At 34.2% G+C, this 23,616-nt stretch overlaps 5 protein-coding genes across 5 annotated transcripts; 3 read left to right on the top strand and 2 right to left on the bottom strand.

The window, feature by feature from the left end:
• Positions 1 to 3,250: 3,250 nt before the first annotated feature.
• On the top strand, positions 3,251 to 5,240 carry LOC126775121 (maspardin-like). Its single transcript, XM_050496899.1, has 5 exons — positions 3,251 to 3,451; positions 3,533 to 3,773; positions 3,864 to 4,093; positions 4,235 to 4,483; positions 4,749 to 5,240. Exons 1-5 carry the CDS (start codon positions 3,353 to 3,355, stop codon positions 4,887 to 4,889), a joined length of 960 nt encoding a protein of 319 aa, XP_050352856.1. The 5' UTR covers positions 3,251 to 3,352; the 3' UTR covers positions 4,890 to 5,240.
• A 154-nt stretch (positions 5,241 to 5,394) lies between these two features.
• LOC126775105 (stomatin-like protein 2, mitochondrial) lies at positions 5,395 to 12,323 on the bottom strand. The gene is made up of 8 exons (XM_050496872.1): positions 12,171 to 12,323; positions 11,976 to 12,092; positions 11,568 to 11,775; positions 7,656 to 7,844; positions 6,907 to 7,062; positions 6,336 to 6,451; positions 5,834 to 5,962; positions 5,395 to 5,715 (listed from the first exon to the last, which is right to left on the bottom strand). Exons 1-8 carry the CDS (start codon positions 12,216 to 12,218, stop codon positions 5,449 to 5,451), a joined length of 1,230 nt encoding a protein of 409 aa, XP_050352829.1. The 5' UTR covers positions 12,219 to 12,323; the 3' UTR covers positions 5,395 to 5,448.
• A 708-nt stretch (positions 12,324 to 13,031) lies between these two features.
• Positions 13,032 to 16,418, top strand: LOC126774727 (coiled-coil domain-containing protein 112-like). The gene is made up of 8 exons (XM_050496263.1): positions 13,032 to 13,098; positions 13,420 to 13,538; positions 13,679 to 13,745; positions 14,335 to 14,520; positions 14,994 to 15,130; positions 15,521 to 15,606; positions 15,899 to 15,944; positions 16,234 to 16,418. The coding sequence occupies exons 1-6, from the start codon at positions 13,032 to 13,034 to the stop codon at positions 15,599 to 15,601; spliced, it is 657 nt and encodes a 218-aa protein (XP_050352220.1). The 3' UTR covers positions 15,602 to 15,606; positions 15,899 to 15,944; positions 16,234 to 16,418.
• A 3,563-nt stretch (positions 16,419 to 19,981) lies between these two features.
• On the top strand, positions 19,982 to 21,199 carry LOC126775119 (tetratricopeptide repeat protein 19 homolog, mitochondrial). Its single transcript, XM_050496896.1, has one exon. It carries the CDS (start codon positions 20,219 to 20,221, stop codon positions 21,194 to 21,196), a length of 978 nt encoding a protein of 325 aa, XP_050352853.1. The 5' UTR covers positions 19,982 to 20,218; the 3' UTR covers positions 21,197 to 21,199.
• A 32-nt stretch (positions 21,200 to 21,231) lies between these two features.
• On the bottom strand, positions 21,232 to 23,575 carry LOC126775136 (peptidyl-prolyl cis-trans isomerase 6). The gene is made up of 4 exons (XM_050496917.1): positions 23,268 to 23,575; positions 22,671 to 22,878; positions 21,891 to 22,075; positions 21,232 to 21,624 (listed from the first exon to the last, which is right to left on the bottom strand). The coding sequence occupies exons 1-4, from the start codon at positions 23,358 to 23,360 to the stop codon at positions 21,493 to 21,495; spliced, it is 618 nt and encodes a 205-aa protein (XP_050352874.1). The 5' UTR covers positions 23,361 to 23,575; the 3' UTR covers positions 21,232 to 21,492.
• Between the last annotated feature and the right edge of the window lie 41 nt (positions 23,576 to 23,616).

Raw genomic sequence — 23,616 nt, 5'->3', positions numbered from 1 at the left:
GGCTATAGAATTCGATACAATCTATTAATTTTTTAGTAACTTCTTCATCTCCTGTCATAATAGGTAGAAGAGAAGTAGCAGTTTTCATGTCAAAGTCAGTCATGGTGCTAAAATCTTGGTCACTAACTAAACAAGTTGTTTGAATTTTTTGATAAAACGATTCAATTTCTTCGCAAGCAACTAATAAGTAATTTATCTCTTCCTTTTTTATATACCCTTTAGATGCATTAAAGTTTAACTCGTCACGATATTTTATATATTCGTCATATAAACTTTTTGCCTCTAAATATTTCTGTTCTAACAACTTTTTAGTTCTTTTCCCTTTACTTAGTTTAATTAAATTTATTTTTATATTTTCAATTTGATGTTTTATATCTAATATATGATCCATTTAAATCTTAAGAAACGGCTTAAAAATATACACTTAAAAATAATGATAAAATATGAATATATCTATTGTCTATAATACCATAACACCTTTGCTGATGACACTATTTCACTTCTCCTTTTATATATTTTTCACACTTTTACACTCCTATTTTTTTTTATAAGCATCCATTGATGCGTCTCCAGGCTAAACGACACGTTCCTGATTTATTTCTCCAGTCTCTGGTCCACGCCTCGAACGTCTGAAAGCGCTCCTGGCCATCTCCTGACGCATCCAGTTTATGTGGCAGCGTTTATATAATTTATATATGGCAAACTTTGCCCCCAAAATTAAAAGTAAAAGAAAAATACCCAAAATTATATTTGTCACTTTCTGATTTTGGTGTATTAGTTTCACGTCGGCCGAATTCACGCCTCCTGCGGCATTTTGTGCAATCACAATTTGTTCTTTACTTTGTTCTTTGCCCATTTTGTATTATGACGCTACTAACGTTCGAACAATTAAATACACGAATGTCCAATATTACACAGAGCGACATTATATTGTTATACTGCACTTCGTTAGAACCCGAAACCGAACCTTAAATGGCAGGGTCGCCATGTAAGGACGGGACTAGGTAAATAAAGTAGATGTTTAAGGTTTGAAGATAAATTTATTACTGCTCTCAATACCATGTGTCAGCTGCTTATATACTACACTACAGTTACTCTTTCACGCAAAAACTACTGAATGGATTTCAATTAAACTTTCCAATAATATAGCTTATACATCAGAATAACACATAGGCTACAATTTATAAAGATATTGTGTGAGCTGTCCAAAATATGACATTAAATGTCAAGTAACTAGGAAAAAACCTACCTTTCTGCGAGCTATTCTGGCGTGCGCTGCCATAAACGTTAGTTACACATAATTATGTAATGTATGATAGACATCATTTAGTTTAAATGCGCGATACTACGGGTGCGGTGTAGCGAGCGGTACGGCGCGGTTCGCCTCCGGCGGCGGTGGCGGGTGGTGCACGACGCACTTGTGTGGGGGAAGAAGGCGCTCATCGCTGAGTGCGCGACCCGAACGCGGGCAGAAGCGTGAGGGCAGACATCGTTGACTGTTGTTTCCGTTTAGCGAATTTTCATGGTTATAGCGATTTTTTAAAAACGGATTGTACTTCAAGTAATATAGGCCTAAGATTAGGTATTGGCAGTTTTTTTTTGGTTAGGAGTTACACTTAAATAAGATACTTCATTTTTATTTAAATTAATAGATATAGGTTACTTACCTGTTCATTATACCGAATTCCTTCTTTTTTTGTAAATTACAGAGGTTGTAGGTAGGTTAGTAATTGGTCTTTTTTTGGTTGATTTATAATATTGTAAATAACGTGATGTATATCAATGCGAGTTACCGAACTAGGAAGGCACATTGTGAAGGCCACAATTTTAACTGGAGAAGCCAAGGGAGACAATGTTCTTATACCGCGCATCCCAATCATACCCAATAACTTGCCATTCAATTTTAAACGCCTGCAGTTCCCGTTAAAAGTCGCATTTTCAATGACGATCAACAAATCGCAGGAGCAAACCTTAAAGGTAGCAGGCATACATTTAGGCACGCCATGTTTTTCTCACGGTCAGCTCTATGTGGCTTGCTCGCGTGTTTCCAAAGCAAAAAATCTGCATGTTTATGCTGAAGGAAAAAAATCGTTAAATATAGTTTATAAGAGCATACTGCAGTAGCTAGATAACTATAGGCCTATGATCAGGGTTCTGCAGTGCCTAATTACCGTATATTTATTATATTGCCAATTTTCTTATGTTAAAATATTGTCAAGCAGTTATATTTTTCAAATGCGACTCAAAAAATATTTATGTCATAATGTTAGTTCTTTTCTACGCCACGCTAATATAAGCTACTCCAAATACTAATCCTGCGTAGACGAAGTCGCGGGCACCAGCTAGTCAAATATAATGCAAAAACAATAAGTAGGTTACACACCTAGTAAGTGTACATTACACACATTGACGGACTAAATAGAGCTGAGACTGCCACCAGTGCGACCCCTAAACTTTTTTGATGAGAAGTACCTTGCAATACATCAAATTATATAGTTACTATGATGCTAACAAGACAAGGTGTTTATACATACGATGACGATGATTTGCCGCTATAAAATTGTAAGGCACATTATATATATGTATGGGTATGGGTTGGAGAGGCCTATGTCCAACTGCGGACGACAAAAGGATGATGATGATGATGGGTATGGGTACATAGCATGGACACATTATAGGTATTGTTATAGGCATGTCGGATAGGGTGTGCGGAGATTACTTCGGGTCAACTGCATAATGTATTGAAGTTGAAGAACATAAAGTAAAACTAGTATATACAATTGTAACATTGTGACGTGTTTCCTAAAATATCGGTTGAACCAAGTTTCATAGTTATTAAGTTCAGTTTCATAGTTAATGGCTTTAGCAGATGGAAATGTATAATCTCGAAACAAGGTAAAATGCTGTCAACGTTGAACGGAACACAGTAGCGATTAGATAAGATTTTACCTGCTATGTCGAATACTTGTATTTATTGCAAAATGGGAAGAGATGATCATATTTCGAAGATCGAAAATAAATTGTGTGCAAACATTTTGCAGACACTAAAGCTTGTTTAGACGTCGATAACATCAAGATACTAAGTATCAGCAAAGTAGAAAATGAGAGTTTTTGCTATATCGTCATTATTTTATAAGATAATTTTGTGGAAAATGGAATAAAACAATGGTATTATCAAGTCTAATATATCTTTAAAAAAATAACTACGGCTACTAGAATGGCATTTATGCAAACGTGATATTTGTCATTTACTTGACACTTGACGTTTTCGACGTTTCAATTCATTAATATTAATAATCAAATTGAACTAGTTCGTTTAAGCTAGTAAAATATTAATCTAGTTCATTCTATAATGAGTTGCCTTAGTGATTTATCGCAATCTAGTGAATATTTAAGTTTTCGAAGTAGTATTCCTTTACGAAAAATAGCTGTTGATATAGAAGGCTCCAAGGTAAACAAACAAATTTCAAGTTATCTTGGTTGCGTATGTATGCACTTACAGCTTGTAATAAAATTATCTTTGCTGTTTCAGACATGGAAAATATTTGATAGTGGTCCAAAATCTGTTAATTGCCCCCTTGTATGTTTACCACCAGTCTCGGGGACTGCTGACATTTTTTATAAACAAATAATGGGTCTGACAACAAGAGGTATTCGCGTAATAGCAGCTGAGCCTCCACCTTATTGGAACTTGAAAGAATGGTGTGATGGCTTCAAACGACTTATAGATTACATGGAATTAGATAGAGTACATATATTTGGAGCATCTCTGGGTAATTTTGATATAGAAACTAATATCAAAAAGTAAGAATTATTTGCATTCTTATAAATTTATTATTTAATTTTTTATATTTTGTTTCTAGGTGGTTTCATAGGGCAAAAGTTTACAGAATTAACAAAAAATTGTCCTCGTGTTGCATCTATAATATTATGCAACTCATTTACTGATACATCTATTTTTGAATACGACGATTCAGCAGTTCTTTTTTGGCTTCTGCCATCCTTAGTCTTGAAGAGAATGTTAATGGGAAACTTTACGGCAGACAAAGTGGATAAAAGAATAGCAGAATCCATTGATTTTATGGTTGAAAGAGTATGAATAACATTTAAAAATAATGCATAAATTGATTGCTTTAATGTTAATTTGCCAAAATTTATAGCTTTAACATCTTTGTATGCTTATTATTTAAACATAAATTTCATAAATACTTACTAATTACTCATTTGTTTATAGCTAGAATCACTTACGCAAACAGAGCTAGCATCAAGATTAACACTTAATTGCATGCCATGTTATGTTCAACCTCAGTTGCTAAGTGACCTGCCTATAACAATAATGGATGTTTGGGATGAAAGTGCTCTAAGTTCAAGAGTTCGCGAAGATCTATATAAGTCATACCCTCATGCTAAACTCGCTCATTTGAAGAGTGGAGGTAATTTCCCTTATTTGAGTAGAAGTGATGAAGTCAATTTGCATTTACTGGTAAGCAGAAATTAAAATGTGTTATATTTTATAGATTTAAAATAAAATCCTAGATAACCTATTTTAACAGTATTATATTATTTAAAATAATTATTAAAATATAAAAAAATATATTTCTTTAATATTTAAATAAAGTATATAAAATATCCAGGCTAAATAAAATTGCCATTTTATAAACAATGGGTAGGGAGTTGCGTAGACTAACTCTAATGACCAAAATTTTTTTTAAACTAAAATTTTATCTTGTTTACAAAATCTATTTCAGATTCATCTGAGACAATTTGATGGCACTGACTGCACTGCATCATATATTAGTCTTCATAAAGTAGGAGCTCCACAAGGGCAGCCTGAGGAGGGTAGTGTGAGCTACTTCAATCAAAAAGACAAATTTGTTAAGATAACATAGATGAATGTAATCAAATCATTCCATTTTTGAAACATTCCTCAATAAATAATTTTATTTTGCATTTAAAATCACACATGAATTATATTATATAAAATATATTATTATATTGTTATGGTTTAATAAACCATTTTTATATGAACTTAGACAATAAGGACTATTGAAAAAATTTATCTCATAAGGAGCTATAAAAATTGTATAGACAACATACATAGTATGTAAATTAAAATAAGACAATTATAATATGGTGCGGATTCTTTTACATGCAATCTCTTAAGACTAATGACATATTTAGAATTACATGATTGAATATTGTATGTAAAGGTTACATCAAAATTATTAAAAAAAAAACTTTTGACAGGTCTAAAATGCTATCATTTCTAAGTTGGTACAAGAGAAAGAAATATTGTTATATCCTATCAAATTAGTTTAGAGATAAGTATTTAAGTCAGTATAAATATGTAATGTAATTTTTTGTATTGATATGTTTTGGGAAATAAACAATAAATCATTCAATGCTTAGTTTTATTTTTATTAACAGACATATTTATTCTTAACAATTCTATTTTTTTTTGTCAATAATATTAAATTGTTCCTTTTCATTTTGTGCTTGTCCCTTTCTTGCTTTCTCCCTTTCTTCGTCATCTGAATAATATTCTGCTAAATTATCATCTTCACTTGGCACTGGTTGTCCGGATAACGCTGTACCATTTTCATTTAGAGCACTTAATTTGAATAAAGGGTCGTCATACATTATATCTGGAACTATTGGCTCTCCATGAGGTACTTGTTTATTGTGCGAGGCCACCGTTGAATATATTGACATAGCCTGAAAATTTAATTGTGAGTGGAACATATAAATACAAATAAAATAAATATTATTTAGTAACGTTTTAAAATTTTCTACTTAATATGAAGTGTTTTATAAGTCAGACTTGGAGTGTTACCTGGCCAACCAAGTTAGAGACGTCTCCTGCGTTAGCGGGCAATATGAGTGTATTGGTTGTTCTCGCAAGTTTGTTGAAGGCTGATACATACTGCTCTGCGAGTGTCAGAGATGCTGCGTTTTTGCTTTCCTACATAGAAAATAGAATTATAAAAATTATTCGATTCAAAGAAATAATGTTGTCAATTATTTCTGGATATGCTTATTTTTCATTGTGTCAGTGTACCAGTCTCGAAAACTAACATTTGCATATCAAATAGCAAATCCATTCACATCTACATTTATCAAAAAAAAATCATAGATAAAAAATAAAATAATTTTATAAACTTAAAAAAGCAAAATCTTATCTAAATACAAACTTTCACAACAACAAAATCATTTCGTTTCCGAGATACATAAAAAAATAATATATACAAGAATTGCATATATATATGCAATTATAAATTATATATAACATTTAATATTATAAGATGTAATTGGTTTGTATAGATGAAATATTATACCGGTTGAGATAGTGCGCCAGCAATCATCGTCAATCCTCGGGCCCGTGCCTCTGCCACAGCCAGCATCGCTTGAGCCTCACCCGATGCCTTGTTTATCTGTTCCTGTTTCTCGGCCTCTGATAAATTAAAAAAATTATATTGTTGTTTAAATTAAAAAAAAAATCATTGGGTTATTCATAAATACATTAAAAATGTAATACTGTATGGTTAACTAAAATATCTGATTACTATATTACAATAAAAATATCTTCTAAGTGTTAAAAATAGTCTAAATCTTGTAAGTTGTAGTTTACCCATAAAGTAGAAAATTTTAATTTTAATTTGCAGTTTCTATTTAATCTTTTTACTCGTTTGTGTAAACAAACTGCTTATTATTTCGATCTCACCAATTTCAACTTAGTTGCACAGTTTCTTAGCTGTCAATTTGTAACAATCAAACTCCTCAATACACAACCCTTCAAAACACTAAGCAACTCAATGATATATATATATATACATTGATCTTCTTTAAAATCTACAAAACTCATTCAAAACTATAAACACTAAATTGTACTTATATATATAATTTTACCTGATGCCAGTATTCTAGCCTGCCGCTTTCCCTCGGCCACATTAATGTCAGCGGCGCGGACACCCTCTGATTCCAAAATTGCGGCTCTTTTTCGTCTCTCTGCTTCAACTTGCATCTGCATAGCTTCATGAACTCTAGTTGGCAGCTTTATATCACCTAGAACAAATAGATAGACCCATCTAGAAGATTACATGTCAATATATTTCTTCGATATGATTGTTAACTTTTTCGGTTTCATCTATACATTACCAAAATTGAAAACATCATATCGTAATCGTGAACCGAATATTATATGCAACTATCGGCTTTCAGAGTATTTCGATAAAGATATTCTCAGTAGCATCCCAAAGTTTGGAAGTAGGCATTGTTTACACTCTGGTGCTTTGGAAAGCATGTAAAGATGTTAATCCTGCACTTGATGTATAAATATAAGAGTGATGGAATATATTGTATGTGTTTATTACACATAACCACTATAATATCTCACGGGCTATTTTTCATTGAGGAAGCCCACTAAGACTGGTTTTATTGAAAATTAGGTCGAAACTTTTAGTTTTAGGACTGAGAACAAATCAGAATATATTTTGTAGTAGTAATGTATCCAGGTTACAAATGTGGATTGCAATGAGATCAGTTAACTTAACAACTATTTAATTAATTTAATAAAGTCAACCTAATTTTGTCTTTGAGTATCAATCTTAGGTAACAATAAAACCTAAAGGCCAAGATATATTACATTTTCTACTTACGAATTTCATATCTCAGACATGTAATACCCCAAGCTTCACTGGCTTTGTTTATTGCATGGACCATTGATACATTGAGAGATTCCCTTTCTCTAAACACCTTGTCAAGTGATATTTGTCCCAATTCGGAACGCATCGTTGTTTGAGCCAACTGTGTTATCGCAAACTCTGGATCTTCCACACCATAAGACGCTATTGAAGATAAGAGTACAATGATTAAATACGTTTCCTATTCTGATTTATTTAACAATTTTTTTGAATATAATACAATGTAAATAAATTTCTATCAACTTATAGATAAGCAAAATTGTGAACTTAAATTTTATTTAAAGTATTTTATAAAAATTTGTTCCAGTGAAAAGAACATGTGGATTTTAAATGAAGATTGTGAGTTCCCCCAATCTCATCCCGTGGGTGTCGTAAGAGGCGACTGAGGGACGGGGAAAAGGGGGGATGGGCAGCAGCGTCCCCCCTCCCATAAACATCTTACCCCCCTACTGCACTCGCCAACACGCCTGCCCAGCGCAGCGAGTATGGGCAAACCCCTCCCTTAATGGCAGATGCGCCCAAAAAAAGGCCCCCAGTTACCGGCAAGCCCGCTAGGCCCGACCAAGGTAGCGGTCGCGGTATCGGCAGGGCAGGGGGTGCTAAGAATCACCGGTTCACGGCAGGCTACCGTATAAAGCGACTGAACATGGCAACGTATAATGGACGCTCGATGAGGCTGGACTGGCTGGAAGTAGAGTTAAGTCATATAAACTGGCATATACTGGGGTTATCTGAAGTCCGAAGACAGGGGGAGGACACGATAACTCTAGAGTCCGGTAACTTACTCTACTTCCGCGAAGGTGATAACCTTTCCCAGGGTGGTGTCGGTTTTCTAGTCAAAAAGGATCTCATTAGCAGCATTGTGGAAATCAGTAGTGTGTCGAACCGGGTAGCGTACCTTGTCCTAAAACTTTCCGACAGGTACTCCCTGAAGGTCGTACAGGTATATGCGCCAACTTCGACATACTCTGATGATGTGGTCGAAGCGATGTACGAGGACATCGCAAAGGCCCTCAACGACACCTCGAAGGCCCACTACAATGTTGTTATGGGAGACTTTAATGCTAAAGTGGGAGTACAAGATAGCGGTGAATCGAAAGTCGGACCTTACGGCTTGGGCTGCAGAAATCACAGGGTGCAAATGCTGGTAAACTTTCTCGAAGCGCAGGGGCTTTTTTTGATGAATTCTTTTTTTCAAAAGAAGCCTCAGAGGAGGTGGACCTGGCGAAGCCCCGATAACGTGACAAGGAACGAGATAGACTTTATCATTTCGAATAAAAGGCACATATTTAGATATGTTTCAGTGATCAACAGGTTTAATACCGGAAGTGATCACCGCTTGGTTCGAGGCACTCTAAATATCAACTTAAAAGCCGAAAGATCGAGAATGATGAGGTCTACTCTCCGACCTACCATGCTCCAAGCTGCTCAATGCTCCGAAAAGTTCCAAATGGAACTTCAAAATCAATTCACCACGTTGGAAACCATGAGCAACATTGATGAGAGAACCGACACGCTGGTCAAAATACTGCAAAACACATCCCGCAAGTGTTTTCCGCCACAGAGAAGAGACAACGCACCAAAACTCTCTGCTGAGACACTCGAGCTCATGAGAAAACGACGAGAACTACCATCGTTTTTGTCAGATAAGGCCTTAAACCGAACAATAAAAACGCTGACGCGACGCGATATCCGACGCTCCAATACCCGTGCCATCAAGGCTGCGATTGAGCAAAATCGGGGATCGAAAGTGTTCGCTCGCAAGTTTGGGAGGCCACGTCTGACAAAACTTAAAACTGAAAATGGTGGGGTCGTACCTCTAGGCCTGAGATTGTCGGAGAAGTAGAGAGGTTTTATGGGCAGTTGTTCTCTTCAAGATCGGATAAACCCGTGGGAATCAGTATTGATGACCAGCGCGCCCCTATTATGCGCCATTACTCCGAGGAGCTCCCGGTCGTTGACCAAGGAGAGATTAGGGCGGCTCTAGAACAGCTTAAAAACAACAAAGCTCCGGGTGATGACGGAATCACAACAGAGTTGCTTAAGGCAGGCGGGACTCCGGTCCTGAAAGAGCTAGCAAGCCTCTTTAATTCCGTCATCCAACATGGCAAGACCCCGGAAACGTGGAGCGGGAGTGAGGTGGTACTGTTTTTCAAGAAAGGTGATAAAACCCTCTTGAAAAACTACAGACCAATCTCCCTCCTGAGTCACGTGTATAAGCTGTTCTCAAGAGTCGTCACGAACCGTCTCGCCAGACGACTTGACGAGTTCCAGCCCCCAGAGCAAGCCGGCTTTCAATCAGGCTACAGCACCGTCGACCACATCCATACTGTTCGGCAGATTGTGCAGAAGACCGAAGAGTACAATCAGCCGCTGTGTATGGCATTTGTGGACTACGAGAAAGCCTTCGACTCCATCGAAACCTGGGCAGTGCTCGACTCATTGCAGAGATGTTATATCGATTGGAGATATATCGAGGTACTGAGATGTCTGTACAACGCCGCTACAATGACTGTCCACATCCAGGACTGTAAGACGAAGGCGATCCAACTGCGCAGAGGGGTGAGACAGGGGGATGTAATATCCCCGAAACTGTTCACCAACGCGTTGGAAGACGTTTTCAAAACGCTGGATTGGACTAGGTATGGAGTCAATGTAAACGGCGAGTACATCTCACACCTTCGATTTGCCGACGATATCGTCATCATAGCAGAGTCGCTGGAACAACTCACCGAAATGCTGCGTAGCCTAGGCGAATCTTCCCGGTGTGTCGGTCTCGGTATGAACTTGGACAAGACCAAGGTCATGTTCAATAGGCATGTCGTGCCGGGACCGATATACGTCGAGGGGAAACCTCTCGAAGTTGTTAGTGAATATACCTACCTAGGACAGATAATACAAGTCGGTAGGAACAACTTCGAGAAGGAAGCCGATCGAAGAATTCGCTTGGGATGGGCAGCATTTGGCAACCTTCGTCAAGTCCTCAAGTGGTCTATACCGCAATGTTTGAAGACGAAAGTCTTCAACCAATGCGTCTTACCTGCCATGTCATACGGTGCCGAAACGTGGACACTAACTGCGGGACTAGTCCACAAATTCAAAGTCGCTCAGCGTGCTATGGAGCGAGCTATGCTCGGAGTGTCTTTGAAGGATAAGATCAGAAATGAGATTATCCGGAAAAGAACCGGAGTCACCGACATAGCTTGCAAAATTAGCAGGCTGAAGTGGCAGTGGGCTGGTCACGTGTGTCGTAGGACCGATGGCCGTTGGAGCAGACGAGTCCTAGAGTGGAGACCGCGAATCGGCAAGCGCAGCGTAGGGCGCCCTCCAGCCAGGTGGACCGACGACCTTAAGAAGGTGGCGGGCACCAACTGGATGCGGAAGGCGGAGGACAGGGAGCTTTGGCGCACCTTGGGAGAGACCTATGTTCAGCAGTGGACAACGATTGGCTGTTGATTGATTGATTGTGAGTTCAAATACTTAGTTTTTTTTCACTTGCTCTCTTGCTCAGCATTGAAGAAAAACTCCTTACAACCTGACGGTTAAGTGGTCACCCCCTACCCATAGACATTGGTGATGTTAGAAATATTAACCAATCCTTACATTGCAAGTACGCCACCAATCTTGGGAATGAAGATGTTATGCCCCTTGTGCTTGCAGTTAGAGTGGCTCACTCATCCTTCAAACTGGATGCAATAATACTTAATATTTTTGTTTAGCGGTAAAATACCTGATGAGTGTATGGTACCTACCCAGACGAGCTTGCACAAAGCCCTGCCACCTAGTGTGGTGATTTAAATTTTATAAAGAGGTGGAAGCTAAGGATAAAGTATATAAAGTATTTTATTCATTTAATATAATATTTACCCAAATAGGGATCAATTATCCTTAAGTACAACACTCCATCAATACTAAGTGTAACATTATCAGATGTGATTGCACTTTGCTTCGGAACATCTATTGCTATTTCTTTCAAACTTTGAACATATTTAATCTTGTCTACCACAGGCCAGAGCAAATTTAACCCCGGTTCAAGTATTCTATGAAATTTTCCCATTCGTTCTACAATCCATGCCTGGAAATGATATTTAAAAATATATGTTATAGCCTCATTAAAGTGAAATATTTCTTCATATATATATTATATTCATTGATAACCTATAAATTATAGTTATAATATTGAAGGTTTTTTTTCACTAAAGATGTTATATAATTTTTCTATGTATCTGAATTACAATGTACACAACTGTCTGTATAAAAAAAAGAATTACTAACCTCTTGTTGTGGTACAAACATAACAATAGTATTGAGTGGAGTTGTTGAACGGTGCCTTACAGCTGTAATTCCGCACAATATACGAGCTTCATTTTTATATTCTAACTTAAAAGCACTCTGGAAATTAAAAAAAATAGTAAACATTAGCATTATTCTCTGCACACTTTAATATAATTTATCTGAGATAATACATACTTTTAGAGGTAGAACTCTTGAAAAAAGGAATCTCGTACGTGAAAACATTTTTTCTGTTTATATAGAATATCAGCAATTGTACAACATTAAATATAATCAATATATCACATTCTATAAGCTAAATACAGCCGACCACAATTTATTGGAATGACAATTTACTGTTTGGCAATTGTCATCTGTCAGTTATGTCATATTGTCATTCCCGAAAATGTCAATAAATTGTCATAACTCGTCGTAGACAGAGAAACTAACTAAAAATGAAAATAGGAACAACGATTAACAGTTATTTTCTTTTTTTTTAATGTTTTCGGTTAATTCAATTATAGAAAAAAAACAATAAGAAAGAATATGATACGTTAATTTATAATATCTAAAAAAGTTATAGGAAATATTGCTTATGCATCAATAAAATATAATATGTCGTTTATTAAATTAAATAATTGGATACAAAATGCTTATTCACAATCCAAGAACATCTTCTTGTATTATTAATAAATATATTTTTCTGGTGTGTGTGATATCGTACATGTACGATACCAGTTTGATCGATGAATATCATAGTGACGCGATGGTCTAAAAACTTTTTATTAAAACGTATTTATAAACGTATATAACAAATAAAAGTCCAATAACATGCACAAAATAAACAACATGTCTATGGAAGGAAGTGATATTGTTGGTAATAATAATAATGCTTACATTGCTCGGTTAAGAAGATTGAAAATACAAGAAGGAATTCTGTCCTCAAATGTAAATAAAACGTACGATGAATGTCAGGAAGTATACGACGGAAACAATAAATATAATAGTGACAAAAAACTTAAGATATATTCAAGCAAATTAAAAGATTCATACATCGATATGAAAAACTTATTCGAAGACATAAAAGACAAAACCAACTTTCAAGAAAAATCTTTAGAAGTGATCGGTTTGTTACCTTATTCATATTATTATTTATTATCGATATCGAAAAGCTATTAAAAAAACAGGATTTTAAACTAAAGCCGCCATGCTGTTATATTACTAAGTTTAAGGCCAGAGTCTTAAAGGAAATCACTTACGATAAGATAAAGAAAAAAATTGTTTTTTTGAATAAATTTTGTTCTATTACAAATTATATATTATTTACATAATATAGTAAAAATATTAACTACAAAATATTTAAAGCTGGTATAAGGGGGAATACGTGCGTACTGGTACATAAGTACGACAATAAGTAATAAAAGGATATTTACGTTAAATGTTTTAGATATCGATGATTTAAAAAAGGATATATTAGAACTGGAACAAAAAATAAGATTCTTTAAACAATTTTTAAGAAAAGAAATAAATTCAATTCAAGCTGAAGAAAGTATCCTCGAGGAAAAGGTATAAGGATATGACATAGAAAAAAAGAAAATAATAAGGAATATATTTTTTTTATTTTAAATAATTATGTTTTATTTCAGGTCAATAATACAAATTTACAAGAAATAAAAAGTGATGAGAAACTAAAAATTAAAAAAAAGTCGTATAAAGAAATTATCCCTAGTCCAGTGCGATTTATGATCAAATGTCCTTTCAAATGTGTTATAAGTATTAATCTAGTAATCTATACTAATATTATAAATAGTAGAGTCTGTCTGTATATTACACACGAGCCGGTTGGCGTGGTTGGTAGAACACTTGCCTTTCACGCCGAAGGTTGTGGGTTTGTCAGGACAGACATTTGTGTGCATGAACATGTCTGTTTGTCCTGAGTCTGGGTGTAATTATCTATATAAGTATGTATTTACAAAAAGAAAAGTAGTATATGTAGTATATCAGTTGATTGGTTTCCATAGCACAAGCTTTGTACAAGTTTAATTTGGGATCAGATGGCCGTGTGTGAAAAATGTCCCAGGATATTATTATTATTATTACTTTTACGAATAAGCCTCTGAATCGATTTAGATGAAATTTGGAATAAAGCAAGCTAAAACCCCAAGGCTCCATACATATTTTTATACCTAAGGACTGTTTCCTCTCCTAAACTGCAGGCGAAGTCGCGCGTGAAAACTAGTTTTTTAAGGCTAACGATATATTATAACAATTTAATTATGTTGTGTATAAGAATCAACAAAATGTAGGTATAAGATATTGCAAGTTATATCGGCGTTCATTTAAAATATTTAAATGTAGGAAGTCCATCAATTTCAAGAGTTCATGAAGGCTAGCCCTAACCGTTACGGTGGTTGGAATGAGTATAACCACAATCTGTTTGTTCAAATTTGGAACAAATATAATGGAAATGTGTTATTTACATCGAAGCGTATTGACGACTCACATCTTTTTCAAGAATTTATAGATGAAGTTTTCCAAAAAATTTCAGGTAAGTAATAGATTTGTTCGAATCTTAAATTGGGTATAAGAATTAGATTATTAAAACACGTATTTCGGATTGTAAAAAATAAGCCGTAAAAATATTTTAAGTTTTTTACTTATCATTTACTTCTGGTGAAATGAATTAGGCATATTGGAATAATATTCTTAATTTAAAAAAAAATCGTCGCGATTTATATAAACTAATCGTGAGTTGTACGAAAATGAACGGACTATTTACTTATTCGACGTACTATTCGAAGGATGACTGTTTAATACGAAGTGAGTAAAAAAATAAAACGCTTCTGCACTCACACAATAACGTTGGATGATTTGTCCAATAAATAAAGACTAGCTTTGATAACGGTAAGTGTAAATAAGTCTATTTAGTCCTTCATATTGCGTTAGACTGCTTTTAGTATTTCATAGACAGCAGACTAAACTAACTCTGCTGTTTGATACATTACTTTTATAATTTTATAGATCCCAGATTTGAAGACATTCATTCACATATTGAATGGTATTCGCAGTATCTTAACCTTAAAATATGCCAAAAAAAAGCCCTTGATAAATGGAAGGAGAATAAAATTAAAATTAAAAAGCCGCTGCGTGATGCAAAGGTTCGCAATTTTTTTATTTTCCTAATTTAAATGATTTTATTATAATTACAAGTATTTTATTATAATTTACTTGGTGGTAGTTCTTTGTGTAAGCCCGTCTGGGTAGGTACCACCCACTCACAAATTCTACCGGCAAACAGTAATGAATAGTATTGTTGTGTCCCGGTTGTAAGGGTGAGTGAGTCAGTGTAATTACATGCGTAAGAAACATATCACATCTTAGGTGCCAAGGCGCCAATATCTATGGGCGGTGGTCACCACTTACCATCAAGTGGCCCATTGGCCCGTCCTTCTACCTATATTATATAGAAATTACATAAAGTCGATTATAATTCAAATGTAATAATGTTTTTTTTCACTCCCATGTAATATTTTTATTTTTATTTACAGAAATACAAAAGTATAACTCATCCGATTAATGGTGTCAATGGATCAGTTTCAGGTGAAACACTCGAGCAAATAATAAAATAATATGTGTGAGTACAATATTTTATATTTCCGAATATTGACACTTGAATGTGCTATCAGCTGCGTAATCGTCGATCGCTATTGTTGTCATTTCGCTATTGGGCTGCTACTTGAATATATTAAACTATAAAGGATGTAACTACTTATCATTGTGAACAGGATGAGGCTTATTCATATAATCTCTGACATTTGTCATTTGAGTATAACTATTATATACTATTGTAGAAACAAAAAATATACGTGTACATTATATATAACTTTGAACTCGGTAACATATTTAATAAACAATAAACATTTCAGGTAATAATAAAGGATCAAAACTCATCAGTTCTCATAAATTAGACAGGTAAGAATCCCTGTAGTTTGGTAAAATAAATAAATATAAGTAATAATTAAAATAAATACGTTTCAAAATTTCATCAAACATCGAATGTGATAAAATAAATTCACCAAGTAAAGAAGTTTCAAAGTTGATGCAACCGACTAAACAGTGTATGTACAGATGTGAGAGCGCGGAAGCAGCGGAATGAAAAATGATAATGTTTCCAAATTGTTATGATGTTTTATTAAACTTACAATAATTTACCGTAAAGTTTCTCTTGAAATCAATAATGATGATGAATGTTTTTTTTCAGGCATATTAAAGGCAACTTAGCGTTTCAGTTTCGAATCTATGGATAAAAGCAAATAAATTAAAATATTTTAAAAGTAAAGGGAACTTCTCACTTCATGTGGCCAACCATTAACCATTATTAACCATTTGGTGTAATTTTGCAAATTACAAACACATCATCCACACAAACTAAAAGCGTTAACTTTAATATATGAAAATATTTATTTATTCATCGAACAACGACCCAAGTGAGCAAATTGTTAACAAAAAATAATAATTATAGCGTCACGCAATTTTCTCACTAAAACAATTAATTTACATCTTGTAAATTTTTTTTGTACTAAAATAATCTTTACACGATTATAATAACATGTGTGAAAAAAATTATGATTATATCATGTACACTTTTTTTTTATAAGCAAGCCAAATTAGGCGCTCTCGTATAATTCTTGCTCCGTCAGAGTTTTGACTGTGACGTCACATCGCCGGTTCGTTATTGCGGGCGACTCTTTTGCGATACGCGCGTTGATAATTTGGTATTTATTTTATCCTTCGGTGTGATTCAACGCCCCGCATATGTTCTTTTACTTATAATAATATTAGAACGATTATTAATATTTTATTTTATGCTTTAGTAATAGCAGTATTTTTACGTAGACTAACAAATAATCTACCGAAAGTCGATCTTATGATTGCGGATTCTTTCACAAATCACTCGAAATATATTAGTGAGCTTATTATTATTGTTTATTTTAATATTTTGTCAATGCAGGTGATCATAACTGTGATATATATAACGGCAATAAGTCCGTATTCTTCACGTAGATACTAGTGCTTTCCGCTTTCGATAGAAGATAATATCGATATATAATATGCATTTCTTACATTTAAGTTTTACGTACACAGTTCGGGGTGCGATAGTTACGATATAGAGCCACGGCATATTATTGTAAATTTTCCTCTCATGAAAGTGCAAATAAATTTAACAACCTCGAATGTGAAGGATGCAAAAATACATATGTATTGTATGTATTAGTAACTCTCATAGCTATGTGAGGAGCCAATTTTTATTAAAATAATCTGTTACTGGAAGAAACCTTTTTTATGTAAAAGGGGGGCAAACAAGAAGGAGGTCTTCCTGATGGAAAGTGATTACCACTGTCCCCTTGGACAGTGGTAATCCTAAGTGGTAATCGGTGTTGCTGTCCTTACAGCAACACCGGAGAGCTTGTAGGTGCGTTGTCAGCCTTAAAGGAATGCGTAGGCTTAGGCTTCTTCAAGGCTTCTTCTATATCATAACGGTTCGGAAAGTCGCCGGGTAATATGGTTCCGCAGAAATGGCAGAAAATGCTTTAAAAATAACGCTGTAGTAGTAGATTTTCAGACGTCGAGGTGGTATGGATGGAATTTAGAATATAGACGCGATGTCCGGTGGTGAAATTCAGCGTATGAGATTAATCTGAACAGTTCCTCCGAGCATTCTCCGTAAAAGATGCGATAGAGGAAGCAGACTGATAACATCTCTCCCGCCCAGAGATGAGAGCAGTACTCCATGTGGGGCTGAGTTTTCGCCTTGTAGAATTTTAGGCGATGTGCTGACTTGTAGTACTGACCTACCTTGATAAGCATACAAAGCTCTTAGAGGCTAATTTAGCTGCACTTTCCAATAGACTGCGGAACCTAACGTCCTGATACTGGATTTGGTAGCGAGGCGGTATTCTCAAAATGAGGGGATGGTTATTTTAGAAGTCATTGCGGTCAAAAGGTGTCATTTTAGAAGTCATCGTGCTAACTTGTGTCGTATTGGGGTTGAGTTATACCAAGTTTGGTTGGCCCCAATCTCAGGCTTTAGTTAATAAAAACTTGTTATTTCAGACACAAGTTTATACTAATCGACGTGTTCCCGACATATATTAGCGCGGCCAGTATATAAGGCGTCTACAGTGCTGTCGTCTGCCAACATTGAATGATGCTAATTTGCACATGTCATTAAAATACAGAAGAAGCAGAGTAGATGGCAGCTTTACGTTTAATTATATACTGTAACATGCCGATTCAAAAGTCCCCTTATACGCCTATTTAAATGACATTTGTATCATATGTACTTTATTAGACTTCGTATTTGACTTTTAAAGAAACATAATATGGTGAAAATCATTTTCAATGGGTCGTTAGTCATTAATGATTTTTCAATTTATATCATTGCCGATACGGCGTTGTTCACACATCTTCAAGATTAACAGTTATAGATCATAGCGGCCTCAATTTTCTCTATTTGGGCATAGCATTTCATACAAAGTCAAAATTCCAAAGCAATTATTACGTAAAATGCGTGAATGTAATTTTTTGAGTACGTAGATTGAACTACAGTGCTGACCAATTTGAATGGATAAAATACAATATTATATTTAAATTATTTAAAAAAATATCTAATTTTACGCATTACGAACCCGCACACATATCCTAGGTTCGAACTTTGGGGTATTGTCATAATTCCCAATATAAGCTTTATGTTTAATTGGAGGAGTAAATTACTAAAATTCCAAATATTAGTAAATTCCTTAAAATGGGGATTACTATTATACTAAAATATTATAATAATGTACACGAGGGAAGCCGCGGATAGCTAGTGGCAGCAATTCGAATGCACACAAACTCAATCACTGAACACACTTAAATAACACACTGAAAAACACTGAAGTTTCACAAAAATAAAAAAATAATTTTATTCGATTTTGATATATCTGCCGGCCTTCGCTAATTATTGAATTGCTTATCACCGTTAACAACATTTTTAGAAAAACAATGAATTAATTAATAGAAAAACTAGCAAGATTGCTTAGTGATTAGTCACAGCGACAGCGCTGTGTCGTAAACTCAAGAAATAGATCGAGTTGTCGTCGTGCGTAAATACGTAATTTTGTAGAATGTAATTTTGTGATAGGCTTCTTAAGAAAATTTGTAATAGTTGACTCGTTTGAAGTTTGTAACTATGTTGTGTGTATTTCAACGCGTATATTAATCGCTGAAGTTATTTTTTATACTTGTGTAAATATAGCAAATATAATTGAATCTTTTTTTTGAAAAAAAAAAAAAAAAGATTCAAAAAAAAAAAGCCGAGATGGCCCTGTGGTAAGAACGCGTGAATCTTAACCGATGATCGTGGGTTCAAACCCGGGCAAGCACCACTGAATTTTCATGTGCTTAATTTGTGATTATAATTCATCTCGTGCTTTACGGTGAAGGAAAACATCGTGAGGAAACCTGCATGTGTCTAATTTCACTGAAATTCTGCCACATGTGAATTCTACCAACCCGCATTGGAGCAGCGTGGTGGAATAAGCTCCAAACCTTCTCCTCAAAAAGAGGAGAGGAGGCCTTTAGCCCAGCAGTGGGAAATTCACAGGCTGTTACGGAATTGAATCTAAACGTCTTCTACTCATTAACGTGCTTGGACAAATAATGTGAAGTAAAGTGCCTAATGCCTGTACTACACTACGCTAGTAACTATTTAATATCACATAACTAAATAACTTACTTAATATTTATTATTTCACCAAATATTTTCACGATCAAATTATTGATACTAGTGTATCACTGATGATTTGATTTGTATTGTACATATAAAATAATATAGACAATCAAATTTCTTATTACAGATTATTAATAATCAGCTGATGGTTGAGTCTGTTTGTCTGTCTACGACTCTGTACTGACTGTACTTGTAAGTCAAAGACAAATAGAATAAGGTTAAAATTGATAAATATGTCATATGATATTTCATGTCTGTTTTTCCTACTGCACTTACTTCGCGGAATTTAAATGTTCTATAATTTTGCTAACAATCAAATTAAACTATTAAAATGAAGAAATAATTTTATCACTTTTAATAGTATGCATATAGTTAATAAATTTTATTAAACAAGTCTGCCATTAAAATTATTTTGTGGGTTATATAATCATTCTTTATAAAGTTTATTTTATATAATTATAATAATATTGCTATAATGACTTCAAGATATAGATTGTTATGGCGGCGATTTTTGCACTTAAAAAAAGTGAATCCTACAATAGTTCCACGATCATTTCTTAATGCCTCAAAGGAAATAACTCTTCCATGCACTCTTGGATTTTCATTGCTAACACTCATTGGTTTGGAAAAAAAGTTAAATGCAGAAGATGAGTTGATATTATCAATAAAACATTGTGTATTGTTTATCCAACGAAATGAATATGATAAAGCTGAACAACTTCTTCATGTAGCTTTAAAACAGGCACAGCAAATACAACATCACTTAGGTGTAACATACATTTACGATGTCATGGCTAATTTAGCACTTGAAAGGGAACAGTATGACAAAGCTAAGAAGTTATTTGTAGTTGTATCACAGAGGATTATGGCTGATGGTGCAACGGAAGATGATTTGAGTGTCATTCACATCAGCATTAAGTTAGCAAGAATTAGTCATATGAAAAAAGATTATACAACAGCACAGATAGGATATGATTGGTGCATAGAAAAACTCAATAGTGCAGTATCAAAAAATCCTACGGAAGAAAATATAAAGTTGCTGGCAATGGCTGAGGACTGGTATGGGCGATTATTTTTAGAATGCAATAAAGACGAATTGGGTTTCCGTTACATGCAGAGTGCTTATGAAAAGATTGCATCTTTAACAGATACAGATAAAGAGCATTTAGTGGTACAATTAAATGATCTTGGTACTGTATGTGCAAGCATTGGCAAAATTGATGAAAGTATTGAATTTTTCACAAAAGCGATTGATCTTGGTAAGCAAATACCTGATTTAGAAGATTTAGGTGTATTCTACGTTAATTTAGGTAGAGCATATTTAAAGAAAAATATGATAGATGTTGCTAGAAAGTCATGTGGACATGGATGGAAGTTAGGGGTACTTATGAAGAATAATGATGTAAAACATGAAGCAGAACTTTGTATTCAAGAAATAAAAAACATGACTTAATCATATTTTGTTTAATTTTATTTAATCATCAATGAAAATGCAAATACAAACAAGTTGTACCCTGTGAAGTCTATAAATAATTATGGCTGTATTCAAAATTAAAATATAATGCACATAATATAAAAATATGTACAAACTAATTTGAGAGAATCAAGTATTAATATCTATATATATGATAATGTAAATACATTTATGATGTTAACATTAAACATTTATACATAAGAAGAAAATTAAATGCGAAAAAATAATATTCAATGATTTTTCATTATCTTACAAATTTATTATCTTAATTACTATTACTTAGCACTGTCTTTTGTGACACTGAAAGGTTCAGAAATAATTTCAGCATGAGTATTAGTTATCACAACATCCTTGACTGGTCGATCATTAGTACCAGTAACTGTCTTCTCAATCTTACGAACAACATCCTGCAAAACAAACAAATTGTTTATAACTGCATATTGTAACAATACTAATTGTATTGCATTTTTATATAGCTGGGAACTGCATTCTTAGCAATCAAATTGCTACTAATAATAGATAGTCGTTTTTGTTGCTCGGTTTAACCATCTTCAAATAATAAAATGTTTATATATATAATTAAGGTAATGGTTAATAATTTAAGAATATATATTTTTTTATTTATTATGATTAATAATATATATATAATAATACATAGTATATAAATACATACCATGCCTTCAATTACTTTGCCAAAGACAACATGTCTGCCATCTAACCATGGGGTCTTAGCGGTAGTGATGAAGAACTGGGAACCATTAGTATCCTTTCCAGCATTTGCCATAGACAGCCAACCAGCACCATAGTGGCTCAACTTGAAGTTTTCATCTTCAAAACGTTCACCATAAATGCTACGACCTATGAAGAAATGAAAAAATACTGATGAGTTTTGACTCTTAATAATTAAAATATTTTTTATAAATGTGTCCATTATTAAAAAGCCGAGATGGCCTAGTGGTTAGAATGTGTGAATCTTAACCGATGATCGTGGGTTCAAATCCGAGCAAGCACCACTGAATTTTCATGTGCTTAATTTGTGATTATAATTCATCTCATGCTTGACGGAGAAACAACATCCTTAGGAAACCTGCATGTGTCTAATTTCATTGAAATTATGTCACATGTGTATTCTACCAACCCGCATTGGAGCAGGGTGGTGTAATAAGCTCTAAAACTTCTCCTCAAAAAGGGAGAGGAGGCCTTAGCCCAGCAGTGGGACATCAACAGGCTGTTATTGTGTCCATAATTAAATGTATTAAATAAAATCAAAAATCCAAAATGTAATAATTTGAAACTATTCATTCCTATAGGCATAAAAGTTTATTACTTTACAAATTAATTGGAAACAATTTACAATAAAGCAATTAAAAACAATTGTATTTTGTGTGTAAAAAAAAACTACATTTAAGAAGTTAATGTGTAACAAAAAAAGTAAATTAGAATATATAATTACCTCCTGTTCCATCTCCTTTAGTAAAGTCGCCTCCTTGGATCATAAAGTTATCAATGACTCGGTGGAATTTGCTACCCTTGTAACCTTCACCTTCAGGTTTTTGTGTAAGCTGGTAGAAGTTCTCAACAGTTTTGGGAACAGTTTTACCGAATAAACCAATGACAATGGTACCTACAGGGTCATTGCCTATACTGATATCAAACTTAACCTGTTCAGAAAAAAATATTTTTTATCACAGATAAGTTCAAGGCGACAGTAATTTTTGTCAATTTAAGATCACTTTTTTTTTACGGACTTACTTAAACATTTATTTAAGAGTTTATTTATAGTTACATAAAATAATTTGTTGTGTTAATTCATTTCAAAAGAAAAAAAAAATAGGAAGATATAATTTTTAGGTAGTTTTAAGTAAGTTTTGAATGTTTTGATCTGATCACAAATAAAACAAACACCGAACAAAGAATGAATAATGCAAAACTTGAAGCGTCATCACAGCCACAAACAAGGTCAGCGACCTCACAATGATGATATCCGGTTAAACTTTAAAAGCTTTCAGTTGTTTTAAATAAGAGTAAATTTATTTAAAAAAAATATTACCTGGTGGGTCACCTTGGGTCCTTTAGGGGCATCGGCCGACCAGGCCGTGTTAACAACCAGAAGAAGGCCAAGTGCCATCACAAGAATCCCCATGATTAAAATTAATTTAGTTTTTTTTCTACTAATTTTTGATAAAGGCAAGAAAAATAAAGAGACAAGGTTTTACTGAGTTGGCTAGTAGTAGAAGACTATTAACAGAACCGGTGCCGGCCAAACTATACATGCAATCAAGTCACGCAGTAAGTCAGATTCAGCTCGACGACAGACGTACACGTCAGAAGTCAGAATTCCGGCCTCAGACCTAGCTCACAAAGGCTAGAATAAATTAATTATCTGTAGTCAGTCGTAA

This window comes from Nymphalis io, chromosome 17, assembly GCF_905147045.1.
Source record: "Nymphalis io chromosome 17, ilAglIoxx1.1, whole genome shotgun sequence".
Classification (NCBI taxonomy): domain Eukaryota; kingdom Metazoa; phylum Arthropoda; class Insecta; order Lepidoptera; family Nymphalidae; genus Nymphalis; species Nymphalis io.
This window is presented reverse-complemented; position numbering and strand designations above follow the sequence as displayed.

Bases quoted from the DNA above. Each gene is read 5' to 3' on its own strand.
- LOC126775121 (XM_050496899.1), top strand. From the start codon at position 3,353: ATGAGTTGCCTTAGTGATTTATCGCAATCTAGTGAATATTTAAGTTTT. The intron at 3,774-3,863 runs GTAATTTTGATA...TTTTGTTTCTAG, and splicing joins TATATTTGGAGCATCTCTGG to GTGGTTTCATAGGGCAAAAG. The intron at 4,094-4,234 runs GTATGAATAACA...ATTTGTTTATAG, and splicing joins TTGATTTTATGGTTGAAAGA to CTAGAATCACTTACGCAAAC.
- LOC126775105 (XM_050496872.1), bottom strand. From the start codon at position 12,218: ATGTTTTCACGTACGAGATTCCTTTTTTCAAGAGTTCTACCTCTAAAA. The intron at 12,093-12,170 runs GTATGTATTATC...TTTAATTTCCAG, and splicing joins CAAGAGTTCTACCTCTAAAA to AGTGCTTTTAAGTTAGAATA. The intron at 5,716-5,833 runs GTAACACTCCAA...TTAAATTTTCAG, and splicing joins TCTCTAACTTGGTTGGCCAG to GCTATGTCAATATATTCAAC.
- LOC126774727 (XM_050496263.1), top strand. From the start codon at position 13,032: ATGAAAAACTTATTCGAAGACATAAAAGACAAAACCAACTTTCAAGAA. The intron at 14,521-14,993 runs GTAAGTAATAGA...ATAATTTTATAG, and splicing joins AGTTTTCCAAAAAATTTCAG to ATCCCAGATTTGAAGACATT. The intron at 15,131-15,520 runs GTTCGCAATTTT...TTTTATTTACAG, and splicing joins AGCCGCTGCGTGATGCAAAG to AAATACAAAAGTATAACTCA.
- LOC126775119 (XM_050496896.1), top strand. From the start codon at position 20,219: ATGACTTCAAGATATAGATTGTTATGGCGGCGATTTTTGCACTTAAAA.
- LOC126775136 (XM_050496917.1), bottom strand. From the start codon at position 23,360: ATGGGGATTCTTGTGATGGCACTTGGCCTTCTTCTGGTTGTTAACACG. The intron at 22,076-22,670 runs GTAATTATATAT...ATTTCTTCATAG, and splicing joins TAAAGGAGATGGAACAGGAG to GTCGTAGCATTTATGGTGAA. The intron at 21,625-21,890 runs GTATGTATTTAT...TTTGTTTTGCAG, and splicing joins GCAAAGTAATTGAAGGCATG to GATGTTGTTCGTAAGATTGA.